Source organism: Ctenopharyngodon idella, chromosome 12 (assembly GCF_019924925.1).
Source record: "Ctenopharyngodon idella isolate HZGC_01 chromosome 12, HZGC01, whole genome shotgun sequence".
Lineage (NCBI taxonomy): Eukaryota > Metazoa > Chordata > Actinopteri > Cypriniformes > Xenocyprididae > Ctenopharyngodon > Ctenopharyngodon idella.
The window spans coordinates 4707528-4727703 of NC_067231.1; the positions used below are offsets into that span (position 1 = coordinate 4707528).

At 37.7% G+C, this 20176-nt stretch overlaps 1 protein-coding gene across 2 annotated transcripts in view; it reads right to left on the bottom strand.

The window, feature by feature from the left end:
* The window catches only part of LOC127523879 (poly [ADP-ribose] polymerase tankyrase-2), a 30103-nt gene that overhangs the window by 8191 nt on the left and 1736 nt on the right, over positions 1-20176 (bottom strand). Inside the window, exons 2-20 of one of the 2 annotated variants that reach the window (XM_051915014.1) lie at positions 18852-19076; positions 18605-18700; positions 17277-17313; positions 17076-17151; positions 16755-16849; positions 14174-14240; positions 13895-14081; positions 13691-13812; positions 12817-12908; positions 12644-12722; positions 11396-11567; positions 10510-10589; positions 10220-10365; positions 8771-8936; positions 8431-8650; positions 6681-6790; positions 2959-3147; positions 502-736; positions 336-418 (exon numbers count right to left, since the gene is read on the bottom strand). In XM_051915014.1, coding sequence (XP_051770974.1) covers positions 336-418; positions 502-736; positions 2959-3147; positions 6681-6790; positions 8431-8650; positions 8771-8936; positions 10220-10365; positions 10510-10589; positions 11396-11567; positions 12644-12722; positions 12817-12908; positions 13691-13812; positions 13895-14081; positions 14174-14240; positions 16755-16849; positions 17076-17151; positions 17277-17313; positions 18605-18700; positions 18852-19076 — 2477 coding nt within the window. The remainder of the gene's footprint in view (positions 1-335; positions 419-501; positions 737-2958; positions 3148-6680; positions 6791-8430; positions 8651-8770; positions 8937-10219; positions 10366-10509; positions 10590-11395; positions 11568-12643; positions 12723-12816; positions 12909-13690; positions 13813-13894; positions 14082-14173; positions 14241-16754; positions 16850-17075; positions 17152-17276; positions 17314-18604; positions 18701-18851; positions 19077-20176) is intronic. The other variant, XM_051915015.1, reaches the window with a different exon arrangement.

Below are 20176 nucleotides of genomic sequence, written 5' to 3' on the forward strand. Positions count from 1 at the left end.
CATTCTAGTGAATAAGTTCATCCTGTATGGTTCTCTCTCACTTATGTTGCTTTGGAAAGTCTGATTCATTCTAGTAAATTGGTTCATCGTAAAATTGTATCTCTCCCACATGTTGCACTGTAAAGGCCAATTAATTCTAGTGAGTCAGTTCATCCTACATGTCGCATTGGAAAGTCTGATTCATTCTAGTAAACCAGTTCATCCTTAAAACTCACCATGAGGTCTTGTTGTGAACTGTCTTAACTCAAACTACTGAGGTCTCGGCCTGGATTTGGACTCAGATGAGCTGGTTTTGACTACAACACTGTAATGAACATTGAAACAGAAGAAAGTACCTGCTCTCTGTCAAAGATCTCCAGCAAATGTTCCAAGCCCAGGTTATGAAGGAACTGGTTGATACTCAACTCTACAGCGAGACCTGAAAAACCAATGGGTTATTTAAAGAAAGATTTTAGTAGTCACCAGATGTTTGCTACAAGCAAGAATCTTGAATAAACCCACCCTCCTCTTTCGCCTCTATGCCTACGGCCCCTTCGGCTCCAGAAGACGGCAGAAGTGTGGTCATCTCGGGAAAGGTCCCAGACTGGCCGCCCATACCAGAGTTTGAAGACAGTGGCGTGGGACTCGACGGCACGACTCCCACAGATGTCGAGGCGCTGATAACCTGAGGCTTATAGCATGCCGGCAGTGCAGAGGGGGGCATGGCTGCCGTGAGGAGGGCTCGGACATCGTCCGCCTAGAGAGAGAGGCAGCGCGATGTCAGAAAGTCCAAAATTTTGTGAGACAAACAAGACTGCAGGTCTCCCACACTGATTCGCATTTTAGACACAAACTTATGTGAGTGTCAGTCAGATCTCAAGCATGTAGACCATGAGTTCAGGAACAAAAATGCAAATAAGAAAAAATTTGTATACAAGACCAGTGAAAACTAATTTCAGATAAGCAAGCTGTTGGCATGCACCGGGATGGTTCACACAAAAATGAAGATTTTGTCATCATTTACTCACCCCAGTGTTATTTTAATATCACTGATATACTATTTTCCCCTTTTATATCTTTTCTCCCCTTTCTGCGTCAACCTAAAAACTTCGACTTTTCGAAACGTTTTGAAGTATGAAAATAACTCCGTTAAGCCCTTGTGATATGCATATCACAATTTGTACATTTCAGAATATTGTGATATTTTGCTGTATTGTGCAGACCTAGGGTTTACCATGTAACACAAAGAGAAATATTAAAGTATAAATGTTTGTTTACTGGGCTGAATTTATTTTGGATTCATGGTCCACAATTTGTATTAATAATAATGTCTAATGTTAATTAATGTCTTTTAATTCTCTGCACTTTATATTTTATGTTGGGAATTTTTTTTAATGAAGCAAGTATTTTTATGAGAAAATATTGACCTTTTTTTTAATTAATGGCGAAAGATAGTTATTATTTTTTTGGTAAGTTAACCAAAGGATTAATTAACTAATCAGAAAATAATTGATAGATTTATCGGGGGAAAAAGTAATCATAAGACTGATTATTCAAAAATATATTGAAAAAAAAAAAAAAAAAAAAAACATTAGTTGCAGCCTTAAAGGATTAGTTCACTACAGAATTAAAACTTCCTGATAATTTACTCACCCCCATGTCATCCAAGATGTTTAGGTCTTTCTTTCTTCAGTCGAAAATAAAACATGGTTTTTGAGGAAAACGTTCCAGGATTTTTCTCCATGTGACGTATGCGGAAGTACCGCGGTATGGCCAAAAAATGTCCAACTTCAAAATCGTCCGACATTGTTGTTTTACTTTTTTTTTTTGTAAAGGCCGTTCGACTTAGTCTTTGCACGTTCGCTTTGTAAACACTTGCTCTGTACTTCCGTCTACGTTACGCGTAACCTTTCCAACATGATTATGCAATGCGTGGCGCATCGCAGAGCTAGTGTATGATGAGCATTTGTGGTTAAAAAGTATATAATTTTTATTTTTTTTTTAGAAAATGACTGATCGTTTTGCTAGATAATACCCTTATTCCTCAGCTGGGATCGTGTAGAGCCCTTTGAAGCTGCACTGGAACTGCAATTTGGACCTTCAAACCAGTTGAAGTCCACTATATGGAGAAAAATCCTCTTCAAAAACCTTAATTTCTTTTCGACTGAAAAAAGAAAGTCATAAACATCTTGGATGACATGGGGGTGAGTAAATTATCAGGAAATTTTAATTCTGAAGTGAACTAATCCTTTAAGGCTGATTTATATTTCTGTTTTGAACCTATGCCGTAGCTATGTCATAGGCTGTGTGTAGCACGCGTAGCCTGACACGCACCTCTCCAAAAATTTAACAATGCGTCGATTCTACACGGACCACAAGTGCTGTGATTTGTTTGCTAGAACCCCTCTCTCAGGTCAAAAAGAAAAATCGACGCAGACAATGATGCAGAAATATAAATGAAAACCGTACAGCATAAAGGCTACGTCGCAGAAGTATAAATCAGCCTTTAGTTTAAAGAATGTTCAGGCAGCTTGTTTCAAAACTTCTTTTATGTTCTACAGAAAAAAGGTTTGGAATGCCATGAGAGTGCACTAATGATGACAGAATTTTCATTATTGATTGATCTATCCCTTTAAATATCTTCCTCCAGGCATCAGACAGGCATATTTTCCCACTCCAGAGATTACTGCTTGTGCAAATGTGAAGTATTTTCAGGCAATGTTGTATGGAATGATCAGTAAGCCTCCTCAAGCACTGAATAAACGTACCAACCATATAAAACAGACATAATTTTTATGACATAATTAACAAAGAGATAATTCTCCCTGGCCTGATTAAAAGAAGTTTGGCTTGAGAAGGCTTAACCATATCAGAGGTGCAGAAAATGAACAGAATGGTAGATTGGCGTATGGCGACAAGGAGAAAGATCTTCTTTCCCCAATGTGGCTTGTCCAATAAGCACACACAAAGAGTGAATACCGTCACAAGGTCCAGCGGCGACTGGCCTTCCTGGTTGCGGAGCGTGGGGTCAGCCCCGTGCGCTAGAAGTAGCGTGCACAACTGGGTCCTGCCTTTCTGCGCCGCCTCGTGCAAAGGGGTGAACGCCCACTTATCTGTGGCATTGACGCATGCGTTGTACTTGATGAGCAAAGCGGCCACATCCACATGCTGCAATGAAACACATGGAGCAGTTGTGCTCTCGGGTTGGTGTCTCTTTCACTTCCTGGCGAAAATCGCTGCATGAATATGACTACTGTATGCATGGCTGCCAAATGGCACTGCACATTTTTGACTTCCCCAACAGGTTATTATGAAATATGAGGAGGTGAACACAACACCTGCACAACTAAAATAAAACCTAAAAAAAAAAACTGTCGTTCCAAAGCTGTATGACTGACCGTTTTGTGGTGCCAATTTCGAAAATGCTGAAGCAAAATGAGAAGAGGAGAAGACTGTCAGTGAAATTTCAATCGGTTCCTCACACATAACTTGGAATATAGCGCACAGGTCTTAAAGATTACTTTTATGGTGCTTCTTTGTCATTTTTGGAACAAAAAACTGTAAACATTTTTTTAAAAGTCCCTTTCTGAGTTCTATGGAGGAAAGAAAGTCATACAGGTTTGGAAAGACATAATGATGAAAAATGGTGACAGAATGTTGATTTTTGAGTGAACTATTCATTTAAGAAATGTGCAATTTAAGATTGCAGGTATCTGGGAAATGGGAAAAGGTTGATTTTTACAGAAACAAACCAAAAATGTTCAGTTGACTTCCACACTACAGACTTTTGTGATAGAGTGCTGCAATGATGACATATTTTTGTAAGCCAACCCGGAGGTTTACATCACACTGGTTCCCTCGACAAAAACCCAACAGAATTTTTCCTTTGTCTTTTGAACTATTGCAAAAAATAAGCTCTGTGATCAACAAAAGTTTATGATACATGTTTTGTCCATCAAGATAATTATCACAAATGATCAAAACTTTTATGAATTTTGAAGCCTAAATGTAATTGCCAGAAATAAAAAGCTAACCTTAGGCCATAAATGAACTACACCACGGTCACTCGACTTCAACGTCACCACCACCATTAAGCTTCCAACATCTCTTTCAGTTTTTATTAAACAAAAAATCATTTTCCCTGAAAGTGTGAGTTAGAATAGTTTGCAAGAGTGCGATTATAAACAGAACGAGGCTGTGAAATCGACTAGTGAGTAGATGAGTTTACCTGTTCGGCTGATGATGTTTAAAGGATTAGTTCACTTCTGAATGAAAATGTCCTGATAATTTGCTCACCCCCATGTCATCCAAGATGTTTATGTCTTTCTTTCTTCAGTTGAAAAGAAATTAAGGTTCTTGAGGAAAACATTCCAGGATTTTCTCCATATAGTGGACGGGTTGAAGGTCCAAACTGCAGTTTCAGTGCAGCTTCAAAGGGCTCTACATGATCCCAGCCGAGGAATAAGGGTTTTATCGAGTGAAACGATCGGTCATTTTAAAAAAAAAAAAAAAACATTTTCATACTTTTTAACCGCAAATGCTCGTTTTGCACTAGCTCTGTGATGCGCCACAAATTAAGTTAAAAGGTCACGCGTGATAAAGGCGGAAGTACCGCGGTAGGGCAAAAAACTTCATCTAATTTTCTCCTCCAACTTCAAAATCATCCGACATTGTTGTTTTACCTTTTTTTGTAAAGGGCGTTTGGCTTAATCTTTGCTTTGTAGACACTGGATCGGTACTTCCGCCTACATCACGCGTACATGCTGATCGCAGAACTAGTGCAAGATGAGCATTTGTGGTTAAAAAGTATATAATTTTTTTTTTTTTTTTTAGAAAACGACTGATCGTTTTGCTAGACAAGACCCTTATTCCTCGGCTGGGATCGTGTAGAGCCCTTTGAAGCTGCACTGGAACTGACATTTGGACCTTCAACCCATTGTACCCCACTGAAGTCCACTATATGGAGAAAAATCCTGGAATGTTTTCCTCAAAAACCTTAATTTCTTTTCAACTGAAGAAAGAAAAACATAAACATCTTGGCTGTCATGGGGGTGAGTAAATGATCAGGAAATTTTCATTCAGAAGTGAACTAATCCTTTTAATGTTCACGACAACCTATTTTCGTCTTTTTCAAGACATGTAAAAGCTTTAAAAAAAAACATGAGTGGGGTATTACTGGTGTGTTTTATGTCGAAGAATAAAACGTGAATATATCTTGAGCTTGTGTTCACCACAGAAATTATTTTAAGTATTTAAACAAAAACCCATTCAAAAAACCCACTGACTTCAGGATGAACCGGAAGTGCTAAAATGCTAACCTGTTTCCAGGTTTAGGCCTACAGAAATACGTCATCCCTGCAGCACTCTATTTAATGAAAGGAGTAACATGTATACAAATTTGTATTATCAAATGAACAAAAATAATAAACTGTTAATAAACATTCAGAAACCAGAGGGGCATGTTGAAAGTTTTTCTTCATACCAATAAAGACCAAAAGCTTGGAACAAGACTACATTTTTATATATATAAATAACACATGAGAATCTGAATCAAAACATATGACCTAACAATAATTAAGCAATATTTTATTATTATTAATATACTAAATAATAGATTATTAGATAAATTCATGTATGTGTAAAGCATTATACAACTATGAAGTAGTTCCAGGTTTGTTCCACGTCTTTGCCAAATTATTTCGGTTATTTTTGAAATAACTTACAGCCTTCAACAGCAAAAGAACCAAAACCCACAAAGACTCTGACCAAGCAAACAAATACGACAAATGTTGGAATAAAAATGACAAACAATTTCCATGTTTGAACAATGTCTTGAGGTAACTGTGGTATAAGTAGAATAAATGAAAAACAATGAAAACCAGGGGTGTAACTTGCTTTCCATAGTGGCCGCAATACCACCTCGGGTGTGCATTGTTTTTCAAACATTCCATAGCCCATCGTCAATTATTCCCTATGCAACTGACATTTCAGACAATTTTTTTTAATCACAATTTTTGCTTTCAATTACTGCAACAGTTTGGATACAATGTAAACGCTAATTGCTGAACACAGAACTGCAAAATATCAACACTGCCTGACCAATCAAGCAGAGTAGAACTGTTGTATAAAATACATTAACAATGCCCAATTTTGCTTATTTTAAATAAATAATTAAATTATAAATTATTTATTTATAAAAAGAAAAAGATTGTTTTTAGAAAAGAGCCACAATGAAATACAACACAAACCACTACGAAAAAAATGCATCAAATTTTCACATTTTGGTCATGAAAACAATTAATTTTTTTCCTCACATCTTTTTTTGGAAACAATAAGGTTCCAGTTATTAATATTAGTTAACTATACTAATTAACATGAACTGACATTGAAATATACTTCTTATTAATCTCAGACTCTCAGCTGATGTTAATTTTAACATTTATGATACATTATTAAAATCAAAAGTTGTATCTGTTAAAATTATTTAATGGAACTGAGCTAACATGAACTAACAATGAACAGTTGTATTTTTATTAACTAACGTTAACAAAGATGAATAAATACTGTAACAATGGCTCATTATTAGTTATGTTAACTAATGGAACCTTATTGTAAAGTGTTACCCTTTTTTGAGTAGGGGTTGTTGTATGTACAGTATGTAGCTGATCATGTTAATTGACATGTACTGGAGCAGTACTCACCCCGTAAGATGCAGCATTGTGTAGAGGAATGAGACCACCTTTATCCTGAGAGTTCACCTCTGCCCCGTGTTGAAGCAGATATTCAGCCACTTCCAGATTATTATAGCCAGCTAATCATACACATAAAACAAACACCACCAACATGAAAATATACTTTTTCAATTTTTTCATATTTCAGATATTTTATTTATTCATTTAAGCACATGAACCCTAAGACACAACATGTTTTGTAGAGTTTTGTACTGGGTAATATAAGGCAATTACATGAGTTAAGGTTAGGTTTAAGGGTAGGTTTAGGGTTACTACCTAGTTATTACAATATTATAATAAACACATAGTGTGTAGATGGTGAACAGGACTGTAAAATACAGTGCTACTAGTTTTGCAGTTTTGAAAGCATCACTTCATAGACTAAGTCAACTTTTTAATGACTATTTGCACTTAACCCAGCGATAAACTGATTCTAAATGCAAATGTAGCAGGCGTTACAAAGCTAGAGTGTTTAAAAAGGTCTCCAGGTTCTGGTTTTGCCTTTAAATCAACTGTGCATCCTAGATTTCAAACGCCGTTTCTTATTGGCCACTATGTGATGTTCACTATGTGCTGTAAGCATAATTAGTGTTTTGATTTGAGAAAATGCAATGCTCAGTACGCTTGGTAATCTAGTAAGTCTTTGCAGACTGTATTTTTTATCTTTATTATGTTTTTAACATTTTCTTTGTGTATAAATCTGTATTTTAGTGTTTTTTTAACAGATTACTTGTATATTAAAGGGTTAGTTCACCTAAAAATGAAAATTCTGTCATCATTTACTCACCCTCATGTCGTTCCAAACTTTCAGAGACTTTCATTCATCTTGGGAACACAAATGAAGATATTTTTAATGAAATCTGAGAGATTTCTTTCCCTCCATCGACAGCTTTGCAACTACCACTTTGACACTTTGAAAAGTTCATAAAGAGATCGTAAAACTAATCCATATGAATTGAGCGGTTTAGTCTAAATTTTCTGATGAGACTCGATCACTTTATATGATGAACAGATTTAATTTAGGCTTTTATTCACATAAAAATTCATCAACACAAACATCAGATTGGTAAACAGAAGCTCAAGCATGTTTGATGAACCAATGAGGCTCATTCTCGTGTGTTACGCAGGTTCAGTTGAGCTTCTGTTTATGTTTACTGATCAGTGTTTATGTGAAAAAAGCCTAAATTCAATCTGTTCATCATATAAAGCGATCGTGTCTCTTCAGAAAATTAGGATTAAACCACTCAATTCATGTGGATTAGTTTTACGATCTCATTATGAACTTTTTGAAGTGTCAAAGTGGTAGTTGTGTAGCTGAGGGAGAGAAATCTCTCAGACTTCATCAAAAATATCTTAATTTGTGTTCAGAAGATGAACAAAAGTCTTGACATGAGGGTGAGTAATTATTGACAGAATTTTCATTTTTGGGTGAACTAACCCTTTAAGTTGACTTTTTTCAAATTGATACATTTCTAATTATTTTAAAATATTTTAGTAAATATTATATATAATATTTGTTTTATTGCAGAAATGTTGTGCATGTTATTTACGATACATATTTAATGTTTACATCGGCCACCCTGCTGTCTAAGATATCTGTATCAGCATCTGCCATTATAAAAACCCTTATTGGTCGAGCACTAGAAGAGACACGTTCATGTCAAGAGTGAAACTTATGTAAAGTATTATCTGAAAGCATCACACTCTGACCCACACCTACCTGCGAGGTGCAGCGGGGTGGAGTGACGTCCCTGCGTGTCTCGACAGTTCACATTGTCTGGAGTGCAGAGCTTTTTAACGCGAGCTAGGCAGCCTTTCTTAGAGGCATCCAGCAGTGCTGCGTCACCCCTGAGCAGATCCTGAATGTCTGTGTCTTCATCCTTCACCAAGTCCAGAGGGGTGTTTCCATCACGATTCTTCTTGGTCGGGTCGGCACCATGCTGTGTCAAGGAATTACTTTGTAAACACAGTGCTTCCTCTACCACTTTGCTGCCATTGATAATAGAAAGTATTTCAATTCAAAGACTGAGCAATTGATTTCAATCTGAGCTCTTCAATACCTGAAGCAGCAGTTTGCAGATCTCATATTTGCCCTTGGCGGCCGCCTCATGCAGTGGGGTGAACTTCCACAGGTCAGCCACGTTAACCACAGCACCATGAATGACGAGGAGCTCAGCGACCTCATAATGCCCATAGGAACAGGCGTTGTGCAAGGGGACCAGGCCACTATGTAGCACAAAACAGAGACATAAGCGGAAGTCGTCATAGTTGGGTAAACTGCTATAGTGGTGAACAGGAAATGACAATAAATATGATAGCAAAAAAAAAAAAAAAAACGATGATAGCATTTCCACAACTTTCCAAAAGAGGGAAAAATATTGAGATTGATTGCAGCAGTCAGAAGAGAGAATGATGTGAAATTTGTCGTCAATCCCTCAGCCGTTGTATTAGAAACACCCTTGCAGGAGTGTTATTTCAAAACATTTTATGTCTCTTTATATTTGATGTATTTTTTTTAAATTATTTTAATGCTGCAACATTGTAGAGTACAAAAACAATCTGTAAAATGACAATAAAGAGCTTGACTTGACCTGAACTTTAATAAGTTGCCATAAAAATTGAGTTAGACGTTAATTCATTCAGACATAATTTTGACTGATTTATCACAGAGGACCTATTATGCCCTTTTTCAAAGTCTTGATTTTGTTTTTGGGGTCTACTAGAATATGTTCTCATGCTTTAATGTTCAAAAAACACTTTATTTTTTCACATATTTGACATTTTTTGCAGCTTGTCTCATCCTAGTCTGTCAGTAACGCTCTGTTTAGTACCTGTCTCTTTGAAGCCCCTCCTTCCGAAAAGCTCAATGTGTTCTGATTGGTCGGCTGGATCAGTGTGTTGTGATTGGTCAACTGCTTCGAGCGTGTTTCAGAAATGTCATGCCCCTTACACTAACCTCATTAGATCCGGGGTGGAAAAAACAGCGTCTCTTGGACATGGCGACAGCACACTACTAACGCAACTCAACCAGGCCTCGCTCCGCCACCCCCAACTCTTTTTGCATATGCCTTGGGTGGGAATTATTTAAATGAGGAATATTGTGACATGTTCGTTCCCGGAGGAATACTCAAGACTATAATCATGGAGTTTCAGGAAGAGTTCAGAAACAGTGCGCACAGATAGAGAATAACTACGTTTGGAGTGACTTTGTGCTTTGTAACTTTGCAGACCTTTTTCAAGCAACATTACACACTGAAATAGTTGAAAATTAAAGTATAATAGGTCCTCCTTAAAATAACCAAATCAAGATAATGCAGCAAGTGAAATAGTAATTATTTCATAGTAAACAGACTTATCGCATTACATTCAGACTCCAAGCTCATAGTGAATCCTGGAAAAATATCTTTTTTTTTTTTTTTTTTTTTGCTGTGGTGCTGCAGTCAGCAGAGTTCAATCCATAAATGCTTGAAATTCTCTGTTCTGTTGACTCCACATTTTTGACATCTCACCCCTTGTCTTTAGCGTGCACATCGGCTCCGTGCTGCAGCAGATACTCCACCACAGCTACACGGTTGTACCCCGCCGCAAAGTGCAGGGGTGTGGACTGCCTTCCCTCGACGTCTCTACAGTTCACGTTCTGAAGAGTACAGAGCTTCTACACATGGGGAAGGTAAAAAAAAAAAAACACGTCAGTCCAAACATTGGAATCTGGTATAATCATCTTCATTAAAATTTCACAACTACATGGAGAACAAAAATTGATCAGTTCACACTGTTTGGTGTATTTTTTAGTCCTCACCTTCACTACTTCCAGATCTCCTGATTTGGAGGCTTCTAACAGCTGCCTGTCTGTATCTGAGTTGCCTGTAAATGCTCCTTCTAGGAATAAAAAAAAAATCACAATAACAATAAGCAAGGTAAAAAAAGAGAATGTTTTTATGTTTATGTGCTTTGTGTTTATTTTAAAGTGCCCTGATTATGTTTTGGAGGTCTCCTACAATAGGTTTACATGCATTCAAGGTAAAAAAACACTTCAGTTTTCTTAGAATATACATTGCAGCATCACCTCTTTTCTCAGTGTCTGAAACGGTTTGATAAAGAATTTAGTTTCTCTAAATGCCTCCTTTCCGTGAGCCTGCTCTGCTCTGATTAGTCAGATGGCCCAGTCTGTTGTGATTGGTCCACCGCTTACATCACGTGTCAGAAACGAAACGCCTATTACCATATATGAATTCCAGCTCAGTAGGCTGGTATTATGCAAATTTATAACAAACCTACATCGGTTTGTGAAGGAAGTAAAACTGGAGTTACTAACGACTCGTTTCAGGCAGTTCAGAATCGGTTCTTTCTTTCGGGAGGCAATAACTCCATTTGTCATGCACTTTGATCTTTGCAGACCTTTACATTCACAAACAGACATATTACACACTACATGAACAGCAATATCCCAAAAAGCATAATAGGGGCACTTTAAAGGATTATTTTATCCAAAAAAAAATTTTTTTTATCGTTCTCATTCCAATATGACTTTATACCATTGTAAACAAAACAGAAATTCATGTTGATCTTTTCCATACAACAAATGTATAATGATTGAAACAACATTCTGCTAAATTTCTCTTTTTGTGTTCCACAGAAGAAAGTCATGAGGGTGAGTAAATAGTGACTTTGAACTTAAGCATCACCTTGCAGTATCTCCTGAATGCTTTCATTGGCGAGCTGGGAGGGTGAGAAGCCCTGTAGGGAGGTGATGAGCGGGTCACATCCAGCACTCAGGAGCATGCGACAGGTCTGCAGATGGCCGCAGTGAGCCGCGCGGTGCAACGCTGTCTGACCCAGGTTATCTACCGCATTCACCTGCACATCACAACAACACGTTGACGGGAAACCATAGACTACCAATGCATTACTGTGAACACGGCTTTTGTTTGTTTTTACAAACTGAGGGACATATCAAAATAATTTGATGTATTTCAGATTGAAACAAGATATTCAGGATATTCAACAAGACAAAACATGTAGGAGGCGAGACTTGGGAAGTCACTGGATTGTGTATTGATGAAATCTGTATTAGAAAAATTCATTTTGATTTCATGTTCAATCACAAGTTAAGTAAAATTTATTTGTATTGCGCTTTTCACAATACACATTATTTCAAAGCAGCTTTACCAAAAATCTGGATGTTGATTTTTATAATATCTTAATATCTTCATGCCTTATAGTCTCATTTAGCAGATTAGAGCTGGGATAAAATATAGTTTACATTTTATGACGATACAAGCAATCAAGCAGTTGAGATTTGCCTTATATATATATATATATATATATATATATTTAGGGTTAGTATACTGTATGCATGTGGATAAAGTTGGACATACATGAGTATACTGTATGTATGCAAATAAAGTTGGATATAATATATATACAATTTTATATAGAGAGCTCTGCGATAACACAGTTTATATTTTGCGATGATATAAACAATCACGCAGCCGAGATTTGCTATATAGTATATATTGCTTTACGGCAGTGTACTGTATGTATGCAGGTAATGTAGGATGTACTATATATTATCTTTTAATAAATTGCTGGGCAATAATATAGTTTACATTTTTTGATGATATAACAATTAAGGAGTTTAGATTTGCAATATAGTAGAGTATAGTACTATATAGTACAATGTAAATGTGTGTGTACTGTATGTATCTGGGTAAGGTTGGATATACTTGTAGTTGTTGAATCATTCGTTATTAATTGTTAATTTGTTGCTTCATTTGAGTTCTAAATTCGTTAGGTGTTGAATCACATATTTATGTATTTATTATTCCTGATGGCATAACTAAAGGTTGACAGAATAACTGTGATGCTAAAAACATCTGTTGTGCTCATGTATAACTGTGTATGTTTTACGGCAGCTGTAAGATCTCACTTACTTTCGCCTCATGTTTCACCAACACCTCAATGATGTCATTGTGGGACTTCTCAGCAGCAAGATGCAGAGGTGTGAGAAAGCTGTGTGAAACATAGAGATCCAGAAGCCATTACAGGATATGACACACAATCATTAAGACACCCTTTGCAAATACAAACAACGTGACTGACTCACTCTTTATTCTTCTCGTTGACGTTGGCTCCTTTTCTGAGCAGCAATTCACAGATCTGTTTTCTTTTGGGATAAGGTGACGTGGAGGCACAATGCTGTCAAAGACAATCACAGAAACCTCTTTTATTCACTTGTTTAGATGGTTTGTGGTTAATTGTAGCATTCACAGGTGTGTGCATATCAGCTATGTTTTTAACTTTTTAAATCGTGGCTCATCCAATAGGATTTAAGAGTTGGAAATATGCTTTTAGTTATTTTTTGAGCCTTTTAAATAAATTGTGATTATAAATAAGAAAATATTTTTTGCTTAAATTTCAGAAAAAAATACTGTTTGGGGACAGTATGATTTTTTTTTTTACTTTCATTACTTTTATAATACTTTTATAAGTGACAGTTAAGACATATAACGTTACAAAATATTTATATTTTAAATAAATGCTGTTCTTTTGCACTTTTTATTTAATTAAAGAATCCTAAAAAAAAAAAATATTATGGTTTCCACCAAATTATGAATCAGCACAACTGTTTTAAGCATTGATAATAATCAAAAATGTTTCTTGAGCAGCAAATCATCATATTAGAATGATTTCTGAAGGATCATGTGACACTGAAGACTGAAGTAATGATGCTGAAAAATCAGCTTTGATCACAGGAATAAATTACATTTTAAAATACGTTCGAATAGAAGACAGTTCTTTTAAACTGTAATAATATTTTACAATATTACTGTTTTTACTGTATTTATGGTTAACTAAATGCAAGCTAAGCATAAGAGATTTCTTTCGAAAACAAAAAAAAAATCTTACCTTGAAAATGTCATGATAAAATAAAAATTAAAAAAATTATATAAATATAAGAAAGAGAAAGAGAGCCTTACTAGAGCTGTCTCTTGAGTTAGAGGATGTTTGAAGTTGATGGTCTCAAGGGAAAGATGTTTTTTAAAGCGGGCCATGTCCGCCTCACGTGCCGCCTGCAGCAAAGCATGACCTCTGAACTCATCTGCAACAGAGAGCGACACCCCGTTGGTCAATTAGGTACCAAACAAAATGCGAGCTGATCTTAGTAGCAGTCACATGCTTACACGCCAGACGCTCTTTCAGCAGGGTGGTCGGGGCCAGGTCCATCGCACTCTTGTTGTGGCAGTTGAGGAAGGTGGGGTCGGCCCCGTAGCTGAGCAGGAGAGAACAGACCTCCACTCTGTTTTTTGAGGCTGCCTCGTGCAAAGGTGTGAACTGCCACAGGTCCATAGCGTTGACGCAGGCTCCATGCTGCAGAAAAATGAACAGATGGAGTGTAGTTATCACTTCAACTAAAATTAAAGAACTTAGAACAAGAAAGCAGACAAGAAACGTGTGAATACCTTTACGAGCAACTCGGCTACCTCATAGTGACCGTATGAACAAGCATTATGAAGTGGCACCAGATCACTATAAACACAAGGTCAAGTGTAAGATAGTGTAGATAATGAAAGATTTGTTTCTGACTACAGTTTTTATCAATGTTTTGGGTTTAAAGTTAAGTATATGAATTTGACACATTCCTTTGCAAAAACAAATTGCAAAAACAAACAAAAAATGTGTTTACAGCAAAGTCTAGGGGACGAAATATACTGTTCCGAAAGTATAGCCACAATTTACATGTTAAAGCTGCAGTCCGTAAATTTGCCTCTTTGTCGCCATCTCTGTTTGAAACCTGCAATTGCGGTTGTGCTTCGGCATGGCTCCTCAGTGCGGATGAATCTAATGTTTGCTGTCAGTCACCACACCGGTGTGGATACTGTACTTTGGATTCACAGATTCTATGTCTTGGAAGTATGACCAAAATAAGAATTTTCACCGGAAAATGTCATCTGAACAAGTAAGTAAAATGTCTGCCACTTTTGTTTTGACCAACTGAGAAAAAAACATTACAATAAATCGCGCTGCCAATGGTGATTAAATCTAACAATCGCTTAGCTCATAACACATCAAACTGCAAATTATTATTATTGTTATACTTTGTTCTCAAATTGTTAATGTTAACAACAACAGCATTGCGTGACTATGTGTATTTAGTGTGTATTAGCGTTACCTGTAGATTTCAATTTCTGTAGCCACTCCGCAGACCGAAGTCTTTTGCTTTTGACTACGGGTGAATCTCCAGTTGTCACTGATGATTGTCATTTGGACCATTCTGGATTACAATCCACCATCAAAATGATAAGTTTAATTATTGCAGCTGCTGTGAGAAAAGGCTATAAATTATCCATTACCAGCAGCTTTCTTACATGCCATATAGCCTACTAGCTGGGACTCCTTCATGTAAACAGACGTGACGTAATGACGCAAAGATGAATGGCTACATGATTGAATTTCCCGCAGAAACCTACCAGTACCGTTCTTATTAGACAACATTATTACAAGCTTACTGTTGTGAATCGGGCTAAGGTAAGGAGATAGTTTTGAACACTGGCTGGTTATGTACTTGCTCAAAAATTGATTTTGGATAATTTTTAACCAAAAAAAGTTACAGACTGCAGCTTTAATGCGAGACTAGTGTTATAGAATTGAATATTAAAGGGTTTGATCAAAAATAAAAATTCCATCATCATTTACTCACTCTCATGTCGTTCCAAACCTGTCAGACTTTCGTTCATCTTCGGAACACAAATGAAGATATTATTAATGAAATCTGAGCGATTTCTGTCCCTCTGTTGACAGCTGAAATTTTGATGCTTCAAAAAGTTCATAAAGAGTTCGTAAAACTAATCCATATTAATTGAGTGGTTACTCCAAATTTTCTGATGAGACTCGTTTGCTTTTATGAACAGTTTGAATTTAGGCTTTTATTCATATATAAACATTGATCAGCGAACATAAAACAAGAAGCTCAACCGAATCCGCTTGATGCGCGAGAACAAATCTCTTCCGGAAGCTCAAACGTGCTGCATAACACACAAGAATGAATCTCATTGGTTCTTGTATATCAAACGAACATGCTTGAGCTTCCGTTTACCACAACTGATGTGTGCGTTGATGAATGTTTCTAAGCCTAAATTCAATCTGTTCATCATATAAAGCAATCAAGTCTCTTATGAAAATTTGGACTAAATCACTCAATTCATATGGATTAGTTTTACGATCACTTTATGAACTTTTTGAAGTGTCAAAGTGGTAGTTGCGTAGCTGTCAATGGAGGGACAGAAATCTCTCGGATTTCATTAAAAATATCTTAATTTGTGTTCTGACGATGAACGAAAGTCTTACAGGTTTGGAACGACATGAGGGTGAGTAAATGATGACAGAATTTTCATTTTTGGGTGAACTATCCCTTTAAATTTCTCTGTTCAAAGTTACATCCAATTTTTCAACTAGTGATGCACCAATATTAAAATTCTGGATGATATCGGTAGGCTGATAATTTTTGCATGTTATGACCAATATCTAAATAAATGAATATATATTAATATTTATATGTAGTAACATTGTATTTATATGTAGTAATAATCATGACAACTCTTAATCATGTCAAATCATACTCTGTGAGCATTTAAGATTTACTGCTGCTGCATGAATAGGCATACATAAATCCCATAGCAGATCTAGGCAGGTGGTGCTGGGGGAGGTGGAGGGTTTCAGAGGAGCTCTGATGGCGTGCAGCAGAACACTGAACCAGACTATTTACATGTTGAGCAAGCAATCTCATTGGCTGCAGAATCAGTAGAGGCCATTATGGTACTGATATATTGTGCATCTCTGTAAAAGTGGTAAATCCAGCAAAAATAGACTGGAATTATGCCTGTGGAGCATCTTTACCCACAGACGTCCATTTTAAATGCATTACTGTAAACAAAAGTTTTATTTGTTTTTTTAAAACAGAAGGGGATCTATTTCTGTGCTAACTGACAGCATAGAGCTTAACTTATACAGCACTTCAAGTCACACTGGAGACAGACATCGCACCCTTTGTCTTTAGCGTGCACGTCGGCTCCATGCTGCAACAACAGCTGTACTGTCTTCACACGATTATATCCTGCAGCCAGATGCAGAGGGGTGGACTGCAACCAACAAACAATCCATTCAGAAACACATATGCAAAGTATTCATTTAAATTAAGATGCATGTAGAACCTGGACCTATTACACATGAAATGTCTGGCTACCTTATGTGTTTTATTTGAGTGGCTCAGCAATATCGAAAACATTTGAGGATGGTTTTACATAAACAATCCCACTGTCAAACAGATATTAAGGCAACATTAGCTAATATAATTTAATAAATCACCTTCCTTCCATCACTAGCGTGACAGTTCACATTTAATGGTGTGAGGAGGCTCATCAGTTTTTCTTCACTTCCACTTCTGTATAAAAGCATTGAGCGGCAAGTCAATTAAAAGAACAATGTGAGTCACGACAGCAATTTAGCTTAGCAATATTAGTCTCTTCTCAGGCCTCTTGAACAATATTGAGCTTAAATTGTTATTACCTTGCGCTCTCGAGGAGTTCGTCCTTTCTATATTCACCTAGAATTAAGAAAGAATGAAGTGTATTAACATAAATGGAAATCTCATTTGAGACCAAATGAAAAGCGAAGCCACCAGGAGAACATGTCAGCCTTGAGTAAATTGGCAATTACCAGACAGTCTTATAAACAAATGGAGGAAAAACAAATGGAAATTGTGAGAATAATGCTACCTTCAAGTGCTATCGGAATTATTTTAAGTAGGGATGCACCGATACTGATACTAGTATTGGTATCGGGCCCGATACCAAGCTCATGCACTTGTACTCGTACTCGTAAAATTACCCCCGATACCAAAGACCGATACCTCACGTGACATAACTGACAGAATTTTCCGTACACAGAGACACTGACGGTGGCAGCAGAAACAATGTCAGCCTCAGAGGTGTGGAAATACTTCAAAATTAATGATGACACACACATTGCGAACTGCATGCTTTCAATCACAATTCGTTATCGATTAGTGAAGGGGGATAGGCGGAATCACGCTGAATGACACAGACCAGAAGCGCGCGCTCTCTCTCTCTCTCGCACGAGCTCTCTCTCTTTCTTGCGCGCGATCAGTTCTCCTCGCGCCTGAATGGTCAAATGCACACATAGCTGTCAAAATGTCCATCGTGTGGAGTATCTCACGTAAATACAGTCGGTTATGGCTTAAGTGGACGTTAAAATTTGGGTGAAAACAGGATGTGTCAGTATCCATGGATTCGGTCTTAAAGGGACCGTAGCCTATATTTGTCATTAATGTCAATAAAACAACAAAAGATGTTAAATAAATGTATACATGGTAAATAAACCTACTGTATCTGAAAAACAAGTTTATTTAATTTCTTTAAATAAAATCTCTATAGTATTTGTTGTATTGTTTGTAATTTGTTTGTAAATTTCTTTTTATATATATTGGTAATTATGCCCTTTGAAGGTTATTGGACACTGAAATTTTTGTTCTTTAAGTTTGTGACAAGCACATAAAAATTATAACTTTTTTCATTAGAGTAATAATAAAGAAGCTGTCCTACATTCATTAGTCTCACCGTGTTGTGCTTGGAAAACTGCAACATCACCAAAAAAAAAAAAAAAAAGAGAGCGAGAGAGAGAGAAATTAATAAATGTATAGGCATCGGTATCGGCGAGTACTAGAAAAAAAGTATTGGTACTCGTACTCGGTCCTTAAAAAATGGTATCGGTGCATCCCTAATTTTAGGCATTTAACACTGGGAAGCTTGGGGATAATTTTGATACCCAATTTCTCGAGCATCAAGTCTTCCTCTCTGATTACAGAGCTCACTCACCGGTCAGTACAGCTTTGGTGGAGGCTTCAGCCAGGTCAAGCGCTGTCCTTCCATCAGTGTTTCGGATCGTTGGCTCAGCACCATGTTGCAGTAAAACTACCAATGACAAACAGTTGCATTATACATTCAACATGCAAATGAGATCCATGTTAGATGCACTTTTATCATCAAAACAAGTTATTATGAATGTATGGAAATTACACTGCAAACTTTATTACTAGAAGGCCCAAGAGGCACCATGTTTTACCAATGCAGACATCGATCTTGCCCTTGATGGCAGCCTCGTGGAGTGGGGTGTAATTCCAGTTGTCTCTGGAGTTGGCATCGGCCCCGTGTTGCAGAAGCAGGTTGACGACCTCGGCGTGACCAAAAGAACAGGCGTTGTGCAGCGAGATGAGACCACCATCATCGCAGGCGTGCACGTCAGCACCGTTCTGGAGGAGGTAGTCCACCACATCTCTACGTCCAAAACCTGCCACAGAAAAGCGGGCCGTCACAGGACCAACACTTACATTACACTGCAATGCTAGGATTTTTAGGGAACTTCTTCAATTTCAATCAATAAAAACAATTAATACAATTTTTGACTGTCCATTTAACAAATAATGACAATGGAACATACACCGATTAGGCATAACATTATGACCACCTTTCTAACATTATGTTGGTCCCCCTTTTGCTGCCAAAACAGCCTGACCTGTTGAGGCATGGACTCCACTAGACTCCTGAAGGTGTGCTGTGGTATCTGGCACCAAGATGTTAGCAGCAGATCCTTTAAGTCCTGTAAGTTGCGAGGTGGAGCCTCCATGGATCGGACTTGTTTGTTCAGCACATCCCACAGATGCTTGATTGGTTTGAGATCTGGGGAATTTGGAGGCCAAGTCAACACCTCAAACTCGTTGTTGTGCTCCTCAAACCATTCCTGAACCATTTTTGCTTTGTGGCAGGGCGCATTATCCTGCTGAAAGAGGCCACAGGCTCCAGGGAATACCGTTTCCATGAAAGGGTGTACATGGTCTTAGGTAGGTGGTACATGTCAAAGTAACATCCACATGGATGGCAGGACCCAAGGTTCCCAAGCAGAACATTGCCCAAAGCATCACACTGCCTCCGCCAGCTTGCCTTCTTCCCATAGTGCATCCTGGTGCCATGTGTTCCCCAGGTAAGCGACGCACACGCACCCGGCCATCCACGTGATGTAAAAGAAAACATGATTCATCAGACCAAGCCACCTTCTTCCATTGCTCCGTGGTCTAGTTCTGATGCTCACGTGCCCACTGTTGGTGCTTTCGGTGGTGGAAAGGGGTCAGCATGGGCACCCTGACTGGTCTGCGGCTATGCAGCCCCATACACAACAAACTGCGATACACTGTGTATTCTGACACCTTTCTATCAGAACCAGCATTAACTTCTTGAGCAATTTGAGCTAGAGTAGCTCGTCTGTTGGATCGGACCACACGGGCCAGCCTTCGCTCCCCACGTTCATCAATGAGCATTGGCCGCCCATGACCCTGTCGCCGGTTCACCACTGTTCCTTCCTTGGAGCACTTTAGATAGATACTGACCACTGCA